Source organism: Mus musculus, chromosome 11, assembly GCF_000001635.26.
Source record: "Mus musculus strain C57BL/6J chromosome 11, GRCm38.p6 C57BL/6J".
Classification (NCBI taxonomy): Eukaryota; Metazoa; Chordata; class Mammalia; order Rodentia; family Muridae; genus Mus; species Mus musculus.
Window position 1 is genome coordinate 109,364,710 of NC_000077.6, and position 15,946 is coordinate 109,380,655.

At 44.2% G+C, this 15,946-nt stretch overlaps 1 protein-coding gene across 2 annotated transcripts in view; it reads left to right on the plus strand.

Moving 5' to 3' along the window:
* Window positions 1–15,946, plus strand: part of Gna13 (guanine nucleotide binding protein, alpha 13) — a 38,576-nt gene that overhangs the window by 1,916 nt on the left and 20,714 nt on the right. The window contains exons 2-3 of one of the 2 annotated variants that reach the window (NM_001359034.1): window positions 827–1,053; window positions 15,506–15,766. In NM_001359034.1, the coding sequence (NP_001345963.1) occupies window positions 827–1,053; window positions 15,506–15,517 (239 nt within the window). In that variant the 3' untranslated portion in view covers window positions 15,518–15,766. Of the gene's footprint in view, window positions 1–826; window positions 1,054–15,505; window positions 15,767–15,946 lie in introns of those variants that run through there. The other variant, NM_010303.3, reaches the window with a different exon arrangement.

Here is a 15,946-nt window from a genome sequence, read left to right on the forward strand (position 1 = left end):
GAACTTAAAGAATGAACAGACTCAAGTAGTCACTTGTGAGCGAGGCAAATCACCTGCTTTTCTACACACACTGGGCCTAAGAGTCCCTTTGAACATGATTGTGTGATCAGGTTGAAGTCTAGGGAGGCATCTTATTTTCTTTTGTTGGCATGGTCAGAAAAGTGAAAGCATAACAATTTTTTCTTGTATCCAAAGAAATGACTTCCCGATGATGACAGAAGTAACAGTTTTAGAGACAGGAGTTTGAGCTGACCTGTGTAAGTGGAAGCCTCATGGGCGGTCTTGGGTCTTTGTGCAGTTGGTTTTCCTTTTAGGTGACTAAAGCCAGTGTGTGACTGCACTGATTAAAAGAGAAACTTGGTCTGAGGAAGCCTTGAGGTTAAGTGCGTCCTAGAAGACAGTGTTGGTAGGAACCTGGAGGACCCGGACTGCACACAGCACAGTCAGCTGTCCTTAGCTCGGGCCGGGCCGTCTTTAGCCTGGCACCAGCCTAGGCAGCACTATTTATTTTTTCTGTCTCCGGTTTTGACTGCCGTCTACACCAGAAAGGATTTTTATGAATCGTAGCATATTAGAATCCTCCCCAAAGTGGTTTTTGTTATTAATATTAACTTTTCAAGGCTTCTGGTTTTGAGACAGTGAACACTTGTTTCTCAAACCTCTGAGAAGATAAAGGTTTTGTTTTGATTCTGGTCTCCCATTTTGGAAGTGGGGCTTCTGTAATAGCTAAAAATTAAGGAACCAATACTGAGTAACCCTGGGGCCAAAGCCTCTGATGGTATCTTCATGACTCTTCCTCACACGGTTTTTCTCTTTTTAAACAAAGGTATGAGGGTGCTGGTAGATGCCCGAGAGAAGCTTCATATTCCCTGGGGAGATAACAAAAACCAGCTCCATGGAGACAAGTTGATGGCATTTGATACCCGCGCCCCCATGGCTGCCCAGGGGATGGTGGAGACTCGAGTGTTCCTGCAGTATCTTCCTGCTATCAGAGCCTTATGGGAGGACAGTGGTATACAGAATGCCTACGATCGGCGCCGGGAATTCCAGCTGGTAAGACATCCGCTTCTCCAAAATGTGTTTTTGTGTATATATTTTTATGATTTGCGTTTTTACTTCTGTGTGCGTGTGGGTACGTGCACATGCCAGCACATGTGCAGACATCAGAGGACACTTGTGGGAGTGGGTTCCCCACTAGCATATCGGTTCTGGGTGTTAAACTCAGGTCCTCAGGCTTGGTGGCAAGTGTTTACCTGCTGAGCCACCCTAGCCCTGAAGTGTGCTTTTATTTAATGACATTTAGCAATGTCTGTTTTAGCGCACTCTTACAGACTCCCACAGTGTAACCAATTCAAAACTGTAGCCTTGGATACTTGGTTTGCTGTGTGTGCCTTTTACTAAGCAAGGTTAAAAAATAAGGTCAACTCTATAGATGTAATAGAACTGACTTACTGGTTAGAAAGCAAGGTCGTAATGACTTTCCCTAGTCATTCTGATTTTGTTCTCTTTAAAAAATTGTTTTTCTTACAATAGCAGCCATGTTCTTCCTCAGTGATGTCCTTTGTCTCTTTAGAATGGAAGTCCGGTGCAGGAGTGTGGTTGTTCATATGTATCTGTTAGCTAGCCTTTGAGTCACTTATTCAGTGGCACTGATGAGTTTGCTATAGAGAGACTAGGATATTTTTTTTTCTTGCTCTGTAGACCAGGTAGCCTTAAACTGATAGCAACCCTCCTTTCTCTGCCTCCTAAGTGCTGAGTCCCTCTGTGGCTAGGGGAGAAACTGAACTCATTTTATAAGAAACAACGTGCTATTCTGTGCTCATGTTCCGCATGGGGAATAATTTCCATTGGTTTTCCCTCCTTTATCTTCAAAAAAGATTATAAGATACTTGGTAGCTGTTACACACCAATGAAGAAAGAGTAGGAAAGTGGGATGTAACCCAGGGTTAAAGATATAAACATGACCAGGGACCTGGTGGTGGCTCATCTGTGGTGGCTCGTGCCTGAAATCTCAGCTCCTTGAAAAGCACAAGGGGAACGATCACAAGTCCCAGGCCAGCGTGGGTGACACAGCAAGGCCCTGACTTAAAAAACAAAGGTACGAAAATGAGAATTGAGACGGAGTTCTTAATCAAATATTTTATAATTTAATTGTGAGCGGTTTGATTGCATTTGGTTCTGTTTGCTGAAGACCAGAAAGGTTCCATCGGCAGTAGCCATGTGACCGTGAGCAGTTTAGAGACAGTTCAGATCCAGAGCGCTTTCCTGTAATGTAGTGAGTAGAGTGAGTGTCAGTTCAAAGTAAAACCGCTTAGGAAATTGTTTGGTGATGTCACGAACATTGAAGTGACCCTCATGGGTGTGGCTAGACAGAGATGCACAGCCACCAGCCTTCCTTGGTGCAGTCTGTATCCAGGATCAGTCTAGGCTGTTGTAGAAAAGTTACAAGAACGGTTTATGATAGCTTTTTTTTTTGCTGAACCCATGTCTTATGCTCCTTAGTGTAGCATGTATCGTGTGCTGGCTATAGTACAGTTCATCATGTATGTATATCATGTCAAATTCTCGTACTGAGTGTCTGGCAGCATTGTACATCAGAAAGTATGAATTTAACTTGATCAGTGACATGGAGTCACCAGATTTCTGGCTCTCTGTGACCTTTGGTCCCTGTCGTCATTGTGTTCTCTGTGGACTTGCTTGCTCTCCACATATCCCCTTTCCTTGCTTTCTTCTCCGCCCTTCTGTTTAAGGGCGGCTTCTTAGCCTTCTTGGTTTCTTTTCTCAGTAGACACACTTTCCACTGTTCTCTCAGATGTTTATCTTCCAAGGCCAGGGAGAAAGCAGCGTCAGTCCACCCTCCCTGGGTGAATAAAGGCAGGGCAGTGGACCTGACAGTTCCCTCCCTGTGTGAGAGAAACTTCCCTGTTTGTCCCAAGCCTACCTAATTGAAGTTGGGATGCCACGGACAGATTTTGAATCTGTGCTTTCACATCTTAGTCTCATATGAAGGAAGGTCTGTGTCCTTGGTGAGAAAGGTGCATGTATATGTTTTATTTAAAAATAAACAAACCCACTCAGGAGAAAGGCCTGTGTGTTCTTGACTTGAGCCAGCTAATGTTTCAGTAGAAGAATGCTATCGACACCAGGGAAAGGTAGGTTCCAGAAATACCATCCCCGCCCCGCCCCCAGATAAAAAAGAGGCACAAGAGAGAAGAGTAAAGTTGACATCCACTTGTAAACTGGAGGCAAGGATTGTCCTACCCTGAGAGTGTGTTCTGCACTGTCTGTGGTGCCCAGCCATGGTGGGTACTTGACTATTTGTATTTTTTGAATGGGCAGTGGTGTTGGTACTGAGAAAGCGCATTGGTTGTTTAAACTCTCCCTTGAAGTCACTGTCTGTGCCTTACCCTCATAGGACAGATGCCAGGTGCTGTCTTCTCTTCTGTAAAGTCTGGGGTGCTCATTCCCTTCTTGCTTTTTGTGTTGTTCTTTGTCTCTCTCAAACTTGAGAAGTAGTCTCACTGAAACAGCATGGGATTGCTCAGAGAGCGAGCGCTGATGGTTTCCTATGCCTGTAGAATGAACGTACCTCTTGTTGTGGGTAAAGGCTCCAGTAGGCTTACCCATGATTTCAACAGTATAATTGATGGGCAGCCGCACATAGCCTATAACCTCTTCATTCCCACGTGGCCTGACTTTGCACTTCCCTAGCTCTCTTTATATAGTTCTTCTGCCATGGCTCTTCTGGGCCACATGTGCACATCAGCTCTTTCTGTACTTGGAGTAGTGGTAATCACATTTTAAGAATTGTATTTATTTATTTTTCTTTAATGGGTGGTTATAAGAGAAGATATTATTAGATTTCCTAGAACTGAATTTACGGATGTCTGTGAACCTCCACACTCAAGCTGTGACATGAGCTGCTCTCCTCAGTGATTAAATAAATGTTTTCCAAAGTTTTTCTTTCAACCTGTGGTTGACTGTATTAGACTTCTTATGGAAATTGAAATGAGAAGAGTTGCCTTTTTAGAGAGCCTATCACATCTTACATTTTCCTTAAGATGAGTGAGTGCCTCTTGGTTTTCAGACAAAGATGATGGAAGTGACCCTGTAGTAGAACACTCATTTGTTAGCTCTCATTTTGGGTGCTAATATGATTTTTCTCACACATTTCCTTTTCTGGTTAGTTTCTGTTGTGGGAAACTAAACAACTTACGTGGAGAGAGAAATCTCAGCAGCATGACACTGTTGTCCCCGTGTTGTCCCCGTGTCGGGTGGCCTGCTGCCTGGGGCTGGCACGTGTAGGTGATCTGGAAGGAGTGGTCCTTTAGCTCCTTGACCTTGGCGTCAGCCATGGAGTCCTACCACTGTGCATGTGAGCCATGTCCCTTGAGCTGCTCAGCTGAGGGTGGCTGGGGCATGTGGTAATGTGGGTGACTGTCTAGGTGAGGTTGGCTGGGTGGGTGGAGGGCTGGCTGGATATGACACAGCTGGCAACACAGTCAGACCAACCAGTGCCTGGGAGTCACCGCCCACTAGTCTCTTAGTTCAGTTTACAGTTACAGTTGAGCAGTATAAGCAACACTGGCCACAGAGGACAGGACAGGGTGTGTGACAGTGGGGGGAACAGGGGACAGCTTCCTAGTTTCTGTAAACAGTTTAACTTTGTCAGCATTAGTACAGCTTCCTGTAATGGCCAGTCTGCCTTTGCAGCTCTTGAAACCAAAACTATTCTCCTTGCTAATCATTGATTGTCCCATCAGTGGGCCTTGAGCTTTCCTGTCAGGTGGTATAGTTTGTGCTTGGGGATGGCTTTGCTTCTCTGAGCCAGTACGGTTATTGGTGAAGACAGAGTCTTCTGCTCTCTGTGTAACAAAGGAGCTGTTTTGCTTCATGAATGGTCTGTAAACAGGAGCTGAGTCTCAACTAAGTAAAACTGGGATCTTGTGTTCTGGTTTGTAAAATGTTTTTACCGGTACTGCAGCACATACTGGGAATAGAATACCATCTGAGTCATTTGTTTATTCTTTAACACAAATTTGGATTTGTGTTAAAAGATGATTAAGGCCAGGCACTGAAGCATTCCCCTGTTTAATTGCTGCACTCATAAGGCTGAGGCAGGAGGATCCTGGATTGGAAAGTCGCCTCGGCTGCATAGGGACTTCAAGGGTTGTATTGAAGACCCTGGACAGAGAGAGCCAGAGGGAGAGCCAGTAACCCTAGGGGATGCTTTAGAGGGTAGTATGCTGCCCTTTCTATCACCTTTGAGGGCAGAGTTTCTGGTAAGGAATTGGTGCTGCTGGTGACAGGTTTATTAAATAAGAAAGTGATTGAGCAGGGACATCGTCTCACGAGAGTTGGGCTTTAGTTTCAGAATTCTACTTGGTGTGTGGAGCTATCCCAGGGCAAGTGTTTGTGAGCTCACTTTAAAGAGAACAGAAGCCTGGGCACTTCTGGAACCGTCACTGCAGACTAGTGCCTGGTTTGTGTCTGTTTCTCAGATTGGCTTTTGCTTTGGAGAAAGGACTGTCGGGACCCGCCATTTTCACGGAACTCTTTGATACACTTCTTCTCCTGAAGGCCATCACCGGCCCGGACTGTGTGCGTGTGAGCACCCAGATTGCTGCTTGTCACAGCTTTGTGTTTCAGTCAGAAATGACCTAATTTCAAGAAATCCTATTTCCGCACACTTGCAGTCTCGTTTATCTCCTTGCATGAGCATCCTTCATCTTCAGCTCTGGCCTGACAATGCCCTGTGTCTTTGTCTGTATCTAAGCCTATCTTTGTCAGCCTGATGCTTCTTTTCACAAGGCTTTGTCAGAGCCACAGGAGCAGAGCAGTAGGCCAGTGGGCCGATAGGGATCTAAGAAAGAGTGTGAGAACTGAACTTTTGTGGACTTGTGATGCTAACGTTGGTGATATGTCATAGTGAGGGTAGTTAGTCTTCACATTTAATTGTTGTTCTTTTATAAAATGCATCCAAGTTTTTGTTTGTTTGGGATACTCCAAACCGGTCGGTTTTGAACTTGCTATCCTCTCGCTCAGGCGTCTGAGTGCGGGGAGTACAGGCTCTTTACACCATGCCCAAGTCACAGAATCAGTGCGGTGGGTGAGCCTTCTCATCCTTAACGTGTCTGTAATGGATGTAGATCCCTTGGGTGAAATTTCTGTTGATTTATTTCACCTGTGTGCCTGCTTATGCTTCTTTTTCTCTTACTAGTTAACAAGCTAACTACTTTCAAAGTCTGAACGTTTTTACATAGGTGTTAATGTGATCCCTAGATGTTTGACATGGTTTCTGGCTGGAGGGTTAAAAGTAGAGCAAGGAGTCTGGTCAACCAGTCTTCCCAGGCTGGCAGTCTCTGTGAGCTAAGGCAAGTCCCCTGGCCTCTTGGATTTGGTTCCAGTGACTATAAAATACAGACGACTCTGGGATCTGTTATCTACTGTGAGGATGACGTGAGATGAGCCATGTAAAACCTTAGCATGCTGCCTGGCGTTTTTAGCGGTATTGTTATTAGCTATTCTCATTCCTTATAGCCCACGTGCACATAAGGGGCGATCAGAAGAAGCACAGTAAGCTTTGACTGGTTTTTACTCTTCTGGACTTGACTGCTGCTGTAACAGTGCTGGGTTCTGAGTCAGTGGAATGTGTGACTGATCTTGGTGTCTCCAGGAGGATCACAGCTCCAGAAGGACTGAGGCCATCGCTTGCTTGATTCTCAGATAGAAATATCTATGTGTGTGCCTGTGTGAGTTCATTCATGTACAAGTAGTGTCACCACATGCGCTCAGGTACCGTACCACAGATATCAGAAGAGGGCATTGGATCCCCTCTCAGTAGAACTCAGGTTCTAGGCAGTTGTGAACTTACTGTTGGATGCATATTTGTGAATTGTTTTAAAAATAAATTCTTTAATCCTAAAGAAATCAAATATAATTCAGGTTGAATATCCCTTGTCTGAAATTCTTGGGATCAGACACATTTTGGGTTTCTGATTTTCCATCTTTTCAAATATTTACAGACATAGTAAGGGATGAAACCCAAGCCTGCAGGTGAACTTCACCTTTATGAAGTGTGTATACTTCATACACACTTTGTGTGTAGCCTGAAGGCAACTGTATAGCTTTTCAGGTGCGCCTGGGTTTAGACTGAGCCTTGTCACGTGAGGCCAGGCGAGGAATCTCCCACTTGCAGCAGCAAGTCAGCGCTTCAGAAGCTTGTGCTTGGAGACTTAGATCTCAGATGCTCTACTGGCGTTGAAAATAAAAGTGACGTAGATACTTGTAGCCAGAGTTCTGCAGTTTGGAGACCGTGGCTTTGAGAAGCTCTAGCCGTGTAGGGAGAAGGGCTGGAATCCCAGGGCCCTGCTGACGTGTGCTGAGCTGTCTTCCACAGGTGCAGGTGCCTTGCTTGCCACCCCACTGAGTGCTCACTCCCGTCCCCTGCCCCGTCGTCTCTGTCCCCTCCATGGCCCTTCCACATGCACACAAGCCTACCCTTCCTGCTCTGCTATTTCTCTGCCCGTGACTTGGTAGAGGTCCCATGAGTTCCCAAGTTTCAGAGGGCAAATTAGCCTTCATTTCCAAGGTTAAAAAAAAAAATTCTAACATTCTTATTTTTTCAATGCTCAGTGTTAACAATGGTTTTATATTACTTTTTGTAGGATAAACTTAGCATTTTATACAAAGGTAACTTTTAGAAACCCCATTAGTTTCACTGAGAACTTCTACTTGCTCTTGGTAAAGAAAAACATTTCTCATTTGTTCTCTCTAAAAAAAAAAAAAAGAAAAAGAAAATAGCCCTTGATTGTAGGGTTTTTTTTTAAAGATTTATTTATTTTATGTATATATGAGTACACTGTCTTAAGATACAGCAGAAGAGGGCATCCGATCCCATTACATATGGTTGTGAGCCACCATGTGGTTGCTGGGAATTGAACTCAGGACCTCTGGAAGAGCAGTCAGCGCTCTTAACCACTGAGCCATCTCTCCAGCCCCCTTGATTTAAAAGCATTAATATTTAAAACATTAGTATTTAAAATACTAATATTATTTAATATAATATTACTTAATAATATTTAAAACATTAGTATTTAAAACAGTATTAATAAACAAGATTTCTATCCTGCCTGACATCCCCAAAGGTTTTTGGGTTCCTTGAACCAGAGCAATTATATTTAGTTTGTAATTATGTTTAGTTAGAACAATTTCTTTTTTTAAGAAGAAAAAGAGCTGAAATTAATATTTGGAGTAGGGAACTTTCATTTGTAATCCCGGGATAATGAGTGTCTTGCCTGCCTGAGTTTGTGCCCAACTACATGCAGTGTACATGGAGGCCAAAATGGGGTGTCAGCTCCCTTAGGATAGGCGTTCTGGGTGATTGGTCACCATGTGGGTGCCAGGAATTGAACCTAGGAGAGCAGCCAGTGCTTTTACCCATCGAGCCATCTCTCCAGCCCCAACCAGCTACAGCTTTACATCTCTGCCTCCCTGCTCTCTGTTCTCAGGTAGGGCCTAGTGTAGCTCGGACTGACCTTGAACTATGCAGCCAAGGATGTTCTTGAGCTAACCCTGACTCGGCATGAGAGATGGGAGGATAGGTAGGCATGCACCGCCACACCTGCATAGTTATTTAGTTGTTTATTCATTCCTGGGGGGCGGGGGGTCCTGAATTTGTGTCTGTGTAGCATGTGCTTGCCTGGTGCCCTCAGAGGCCAGAAGAGGGAATAGGATCTCCTGAGTTACAGACGCTTGGGAGCCGACTTGTGTTGCTGGGCTCTTCAACCCTGGGCTCTTCTGGAGTAATAACCATCGCTCCTGGTTGCTGAGCCATCTCTCCAGCCCTCCTTTGTTTGTTTGTTATTTATTTATTGCAATGCTAGGGATTCGAGAACAATAGACAAAATGCTCTGCCCTGAGCTACATCCCTAGTGCTCTTTGGTTTTTTTGTTTGATTGGCTTTTTGAGAGAGGGCCTCACTATATAGCTCAGCCTGGCCTAGAGTTTGTCAAGCTTATCTACTGTGCCTAGTTCCGCTTCTTACTGTTTTGAGACAGATTCTCATTAAATTTACTTTGAGACAGGGTCTTACTCTATAATGCAGACTGGCCTGGAACTCACTACGTAGCCCAGGTTGGCCTCAGATTCACAGCTATCCTCCCACCTCAGTCTCCCCAGTGTTGGGTTACAGGTGTGCAAGTCACCCACCACATGTGACACTAAATTTGAGTGGCCTGTGATGAAACACCAGGACCAAAAGCAAGTTGGTAAGGAAAGGGTTTATTTGGCTTACACTTCCACATCACTGTTCATCATCGAAGTCAGGACAGGAACTCAAACAAGGCAGGAGCTGATGCAGAGACCCATGGAGGGGTGCTGCTTACTGGCTTACTCCTCATGGCTTGCCCAGGGCTGACACCGCTCACAGTGAGCAGGGCCCTCCCTCGTCGGTCACTAAGGGAAAGCTCTACACGCCGCTTGCCTACAGCCAGATCCTTGGAGGGATTTTCTCAGTTGAGGTTCCTTCCTCTCAGGTGACTTTAGCTTGTGCTCTGTTGACAGAAAACTATTCCCAGTTTGCAAGTTGGTATTACAGGCCAGGCAGTGGTGGTGCACGCCTTTAATCCCAGCACTCAGGAGGCAGAGGCAGGCGGATCTCTGAGTTCAGGGCCAGCCTGGTCTACAGAGCGAGTTCTAGGACAATCAGGACTACACAGAGAAACCCTGTCTCAAAAAAACAAAAAATAAAAAACCAAAATGATGTTGCAGTTTAGAGACCCAAAGTCCCCACCCGCTGTACAGTATTTGCCCTTGTGACCCTAACATACGATATCTTAATCTAACTTAAAAGGTCGTTTTATAGTGATTAAATTTTTGTAGAATTATCCTGTTTATGTCTAATTTTTGTTGCATGGTGGCCATGTTTTATTAACTATATAAACATTGAGTTGTATGTCTGATTCTTTTATATGTGGTGTGTGTGTGCAGGTATTAAGGTATGGAGTTATTCCTTTAAAAATTGTCTAGCTTCTTATAATCTATTTCTTTCCCCTCTCCTCTAATGTGGAAATAAAAAGCAAATGTAGAAAGATGCTGGAGGTGGGGAAGCCCTGATAACAGAAAAGCTTGGTGCAGGCCTCAGGAAGGTTCCCAGCAGGTCTCTGTCTGCACCGGGCGGACAGGCTCACCGTCATGTGCCCTAGCACAGCCATTGATGAGACAGGGATCTCTTTGAAGGCTTGTTTGCTAGAGGACCAAATACCAATAATCTCTGTATTAGTCACAAATGTTCATTGGAGGACCTTGGGCAAGACCCAGAAGCTGTTGTGTGGAGAGCCCTGCTCCTGGGCTGGCCCTGGGTCCAGCAGGTGAGTAGGGAGTTGCAGGAGGAACAGTGCCTCGCATGGGAGAGAGAGGAGAGTCTGCCCCTAGCTAGGTCTGGAGCCCAAGGGAGAGTGTAGGGCTAGAGGGAGACATTAGTGAGCTTTTGTTTGCAGTGTAAGGGTGTAAAACAGGGCTGCTTGTAGTAGAGTCTTAAGGAACCTTAGCGTCTTTTAAGAATGTTAGAGGGAGAAATCTCTCTACAAAGGAGCCATGCTCTGGAGTGTACTGGCATAGCACTTGGGAGACTGAGTCAGGAGGATAGCGTGTTTGAAGTCACCTAGTTGCATAGTAATATCATTTCTGAAAAAATAAATATATATTGTTTATTTGTGTATCTATTCAAGAGAACAAGTGCTGCAAGGACTTGGGAAAGTGCTCTGAGCTGACAGTGCTGTGGTGGCAGGCAGGGGGGGGGGGGGGGAGGGGCCAGACTGGAAGTGCCTGAGGAGGGAGGAGGTGAGGGAGCAGAGCAGATTCACTTGAAGTCAGGCGACTTCTCATTTCCCTTTGCAGCACTTTCAACCACCTGGCTTAGTTAGCGAGGTGTCGTTTTTTTTCAGACCTTCTTACCATTTTAACAGACCGTGGTGTCTTTGAGTAGCACTCACAAGGAGAGGTACATGAGTTAGTTAGTGACTTAGGTAAGGTTAGTTGATAGACTGCTTACCTAGTATGCCCAAAGCCTAGGGGTTGATTCGCAGCACCACGTGAACGGTGCGTGGTAGTACCACACTATAATCCTAGCGCTTAAGAGGTGGAGGCAGGAAGTCAGTTCTTTTCCTCAGTGATGTAACAAGTTCAAGGCCAGCTTGGGACACACGAGAGAACTCTGTTTCAAAATAATTATTATGTAAATAAATACACAAGAGTTTTTCATTTTGTACAGCTGTTCCTTCGTATCCTCAGGGTCTGACAACCAACCCCTGGGATGACAGAATCCCAGTGTGCAGTCGCTGGTATAAAATGGTCTAGTATCTGCATATAACCTAAGCACAACCTGCCATGTGCTTTAAATTACCTCTAGCGTACTCGGACTGTCTCTTACAGCGCAAGGCTGTGTGAGTAGCTATTGTGCTTTATTGTTTGGGGAATAATGACGAGGAGAAGAGTCTGCTCAGTGCAGATGGGTTTCTTGCTTTTCTGTGTAGCCTAGGCTAGCCTCTAATTTGCCGTCCTCTGTGTGCTGCCGCGCCTGGCTCCAGATAGAAACTTTCTTCCTGGCATTTCCAGACTGAGGTCGTGGAACCTGTGGATACAGACTGCACTTGGTGATCACTTTCCAATTAGTGATTGAGAGTGGGATGTGCCCTTCAGGTCTTCATTAAGCATGCATTGAAGTTTTGCCGAATGTAATATGTTCGGGCCCTGACGAGACCATAGGAGAGTGCATTGCTGATTTGCCTTCCTGGGAACTGTCATGTGAGAGGAGTGCAGCAGGGCTTCAGTTGACAGTGCTGTTCCTCACTGTGCTGTTTGCTGTGTTCCCTGGCTTAGAGGACCTCAGAGAAGGCAGGGAGTTCACAATTCAGACCCAAGGCAGTAGGGCCCCATAGCCGTGCCTGTTAATCAGTCCCTGCTTTTCTGCCTCTCTTGCTAACAGAGTTAATCAGATCACAGCCTAGAGACAGGAACTGGTGTATCTGATACGGTCTGAGCTAAGGCACATCGGGCAGTATTTGAAATAGTTTCAGGTCACCTTGCTTTGCTGTCTGATAGGATTTAGGGCTGAGACGAAGAGGCTGGGTGGAACTCACTGTTGGCAAGAGAGCTTAGGAATATGGAGTCAACGCTAAACTGGGCCTAAAGCCATCTGGATTTTCCTGACACCTGCTTCCCATTTAGTAGCTAATGTTAATTCCTAGGCAGTGTTTGAGTTTGAGGGTTTGTAGTATATCATGGTAGAGCCAAGCCTCCATCTGCTGTGAGGCCATAGGAGCTGTGCGGTGGCAGCGCTCTGTGGAGACTGCAGGGGACTGAACCAGGGGAAGGGATGTCAGAATCAGGGGACTGAACCAGGGGAAGGGATGTCAGAATGCTGCCTGTTGCTCTTAGCTCCCTTTCTTCCTGCCTGCCTGAAGTTGAGGTCATTAATTTTTGAAAAATGAAAGAAAAAAGAAAAGAAAAACCAATGTACTACTGAAGTCTTCTAGTGGCAAAGCCCAATTAGATACTCATTTTCTTTTTAAAATTTTCCTCTTCTCTTTCATCCCTGTCTTCTCCCTTTCCCCTCCTCTCCCCTCCCCACCCCCCTGTAGTGTGTAAGAGGCATGTGAGCATGTGCGTGTGTAGGGACATGTGGAGGTCACAGGGCAGTTGTGAGGCTGATTCTGTCCTACTGTGTGGGCTTGGGCTTTGCACAGCACACGCTTTTACCCACTGTCCCGTTGTGCTTTTCTGCTGCTGTGATAAAACACCGACCAAAACTAACATGGGGGGAGGAAAGGGTTTATTTTACAGGTTATAGCCTGTCATTGAGGAAGCTAAGGCGGGAGGGAACCTAGAGGCAGGAGCTGAGTGGAGCACGGGCTTCTTACTGCCAGCTCCCTGTGCTGTGCTCCTCTCAGACCACGCGGCTGCACAGAGAGGGCTGGACCCTCCTACCTTCGTTAATTAGTTGTTCTGCGCGCTCTCCTGCGTGCCATCTGATGGAGGCAGTTGTTGAGATTCTGTACAGTGTACAGTTGGCTCTTTTCAAAACCATATTTAACACTGAAGCATTTTTCAAAGCTCAGAATCCTAACCTTGATTGTATTAAATGTATTATGTGAAAACTGAAGAGTTAGGAAAATTAACTTTTTAGAGGGAATGGCTTGATTTTTATTTTAATATTTCTTTATCAGTTTTTATTTGTGTGCCCCTGAATGTACACATGGTACATCATGTGTGTGCATGTGCCCAAAGAGGCTAGAACAGGGAATGAACACCCCTGGGAATGGAGTCACAGAGAGCTGCTTTGATGTGGTTGCTGGGACCTGGGAAATGAGACTGGTCCTCTGAAAGAAATTTTAAATTCTAAGCCATCCGTGTTCCCCGAGGGGTGGGGCGCACAGAGATGCTCTGGGCCACCAGCTGAGATGCCTCTGTTGACATTTTGGTTATCTTCCTCCGGAATTTGAATCCACGTTGGGTATAGAGATAAACTCTTTTGTACTCTCTGTCCAGCTTCATATCCTGCTCCATTATGGTTGCAACATTAGCGTTTCCTGGCAGTGATTTTACTCAGTACCAGCAGAGTCTTTAGAAATGGGTGTGCACTTTTTACTTAAGCCAGAGTCTTAGGAAGCAAAAGTAGTGCTTCTAGCGATACCATATGAGATAAGTCTTACCATATTGCTGTCCTGTTGGTCAGAGCTAGCCCACTTCTGCAGTATAAAAGTCCTTCCCATGTGACGTTTTACTTTCATGAGAGGTAGAATCGAGCACCTTTGTAGGATGTGTGTGCACCTCAGAACGCTTAAGAGAGGATCTGGATAAAGAGGCATCTTATTAACATAAGGTGGTTTGTGTGACTTTTGTAGTAGGAGAATTACTGTTTAGTAGATAAGTTACATCATTAAGATTACTAGCCACATTTATCTGGTGATAAATGGACAACACATGACATAAAGAAGCCTTTACAGGCAGAGTGGCAAGTCAGAGGCAGCCTGCAGAGTAAAGTCGGTGTTGTGCTTCTTCCCCCGGGTGTCTCGTCTGCTTACAGTGTGAGCCTATTGCTTACAGTGTGAGCCTATTGCTGACAGTGTGAGCCTATTGCTGGTATAGTTTCCATGGTAGAAGAACTGGACTGAGCTGAGCTTTCAGAAAGCCAAAGATAGTATTCTTTAGGAAAATTTTACTATGATTATTATAAACTATCTTAGGTTGGTTTAGAAAGTTTTATTTTGAAAAAAATAAGTTTCAAATAATGAGGGCTAACATAACTGACTAATTCTAGCTCTAAAGAAATTTGAAATTTTATTAACTTGGAGTGTAGTTGGTTTTAGAATATTGACAGAACAATGGAAAAAATCACATTTTTTTTTGCTATCAGTAAATATTGTTATATTTCTTGTAAACCAAACCAAGCCAAAAACAAACAAAAAAAAACCAGCATGGGAGTGCTTTACTTCTGTGTTTTTTTACAAAGTTGACAGTCAATACCACCCTCCTTGAAATTGGTACTGTATTTGACAAAAAACATCAAATACTTTTTTTCCCCAGAGAAAAGTAAAATAATGAAAGATTTTAAAACAAAAAACCAAAAGCAATCTCTAAGATCAATAAAAGTCCCTTGGCGAGATAAGGAGAAATGGAACAGATTGGTATAGAAGTGTCCGCAGTGCACCTGTCTCCTCCATTTGAGTCAGGATCTTGCTCTGTAGCTCGCACTATACCCATTCTGTGGCCCAAGCTACACTCATTCTGTAGCCCAGACTGGCCTTCAACCTAGAATCCTCCTGCCTCACCTGCCTATGTCACTAGCCCTACAAAGGGAAAATTGATTGATTGATTGATTGATTGATTGATTGATTACATAGCTATGCTACCAGACCCTGCAAAGTGAATATTGAACGAATGGAAGGGTTTTTTTTAATTTAATTTTAATATTTTTAATAATTTTATTTTTAAGCAAAAGACTTTTAGGTGATAGTGGTAGCAACTAAAAGACCTTCAGTAAATAAAAATGTGATCTTTTAAAAATCATTTTTTTTTTCAAAGCAAAGTTCTTTTTATTTAGAGATATACTTATTGCCTAACATTTAGGTTTTTCACATTTTATGAGATTAAGCAATGATGGTTTATATTCAAAAACATTTTATTTCCTCCAGTGCTGGGGATCAAATTTAGGGGTTTAAGCTTGCTAGTTATACACTGTACCACTGAGCTAATTCCTAGAGGTCAAACAAGCTCTGAATGGCAGATTTCAGTTTGTCTTCTGACTCTCATCAGAGTCTGTAAAGATAGTCCAGTACCATGAAGTTAAGACATATATAATACATATTAAATAGTCCCTACAATTCTTGTTAGCAGAATTTGACATTTATCAAATGTCCTGGTGTTAGCATTTAGAATATCTACTTCTTGTGGCAAGAAGCCTTTCAAATTCGATATTATCTGTGGCTGTTCCTAATCTCTGCAGATGGAGACCTGACATAGGCCCCACCCTGCCTGGCTCTTGGTTAGAAGACAAGAAACTTAAATCTACTTAGAGAAAAAGGCAATTCTGAAGATCTACCATCATCTAATCCCTTCAAGTCGTATTTGAGGGCCAGCGAGATGACTGGAACCCATGCTGTGGGAGGAGAGAACCAACTCCTGCCAGTTGTTCTCTGACCTCCACACATGTGCCACAGCTTGTGCAAGTGTGCACTCACCTGAATAAATGTCATTTTAAATTCTACTTGTATGTCCTCTTTTGCAGCTCTTATTACTTTTCTTGCATGCCTTTTTAATTGATAGTAGCATTTAATGTTTGCCCTCATATCAGAAGATCTTTGAATGTTTGTTATCTTTATAGCATCTTGGTACTGTAACTTCCCATAGTGCTTTTCATGACGTTCAAACATACTGAAAAAAATAA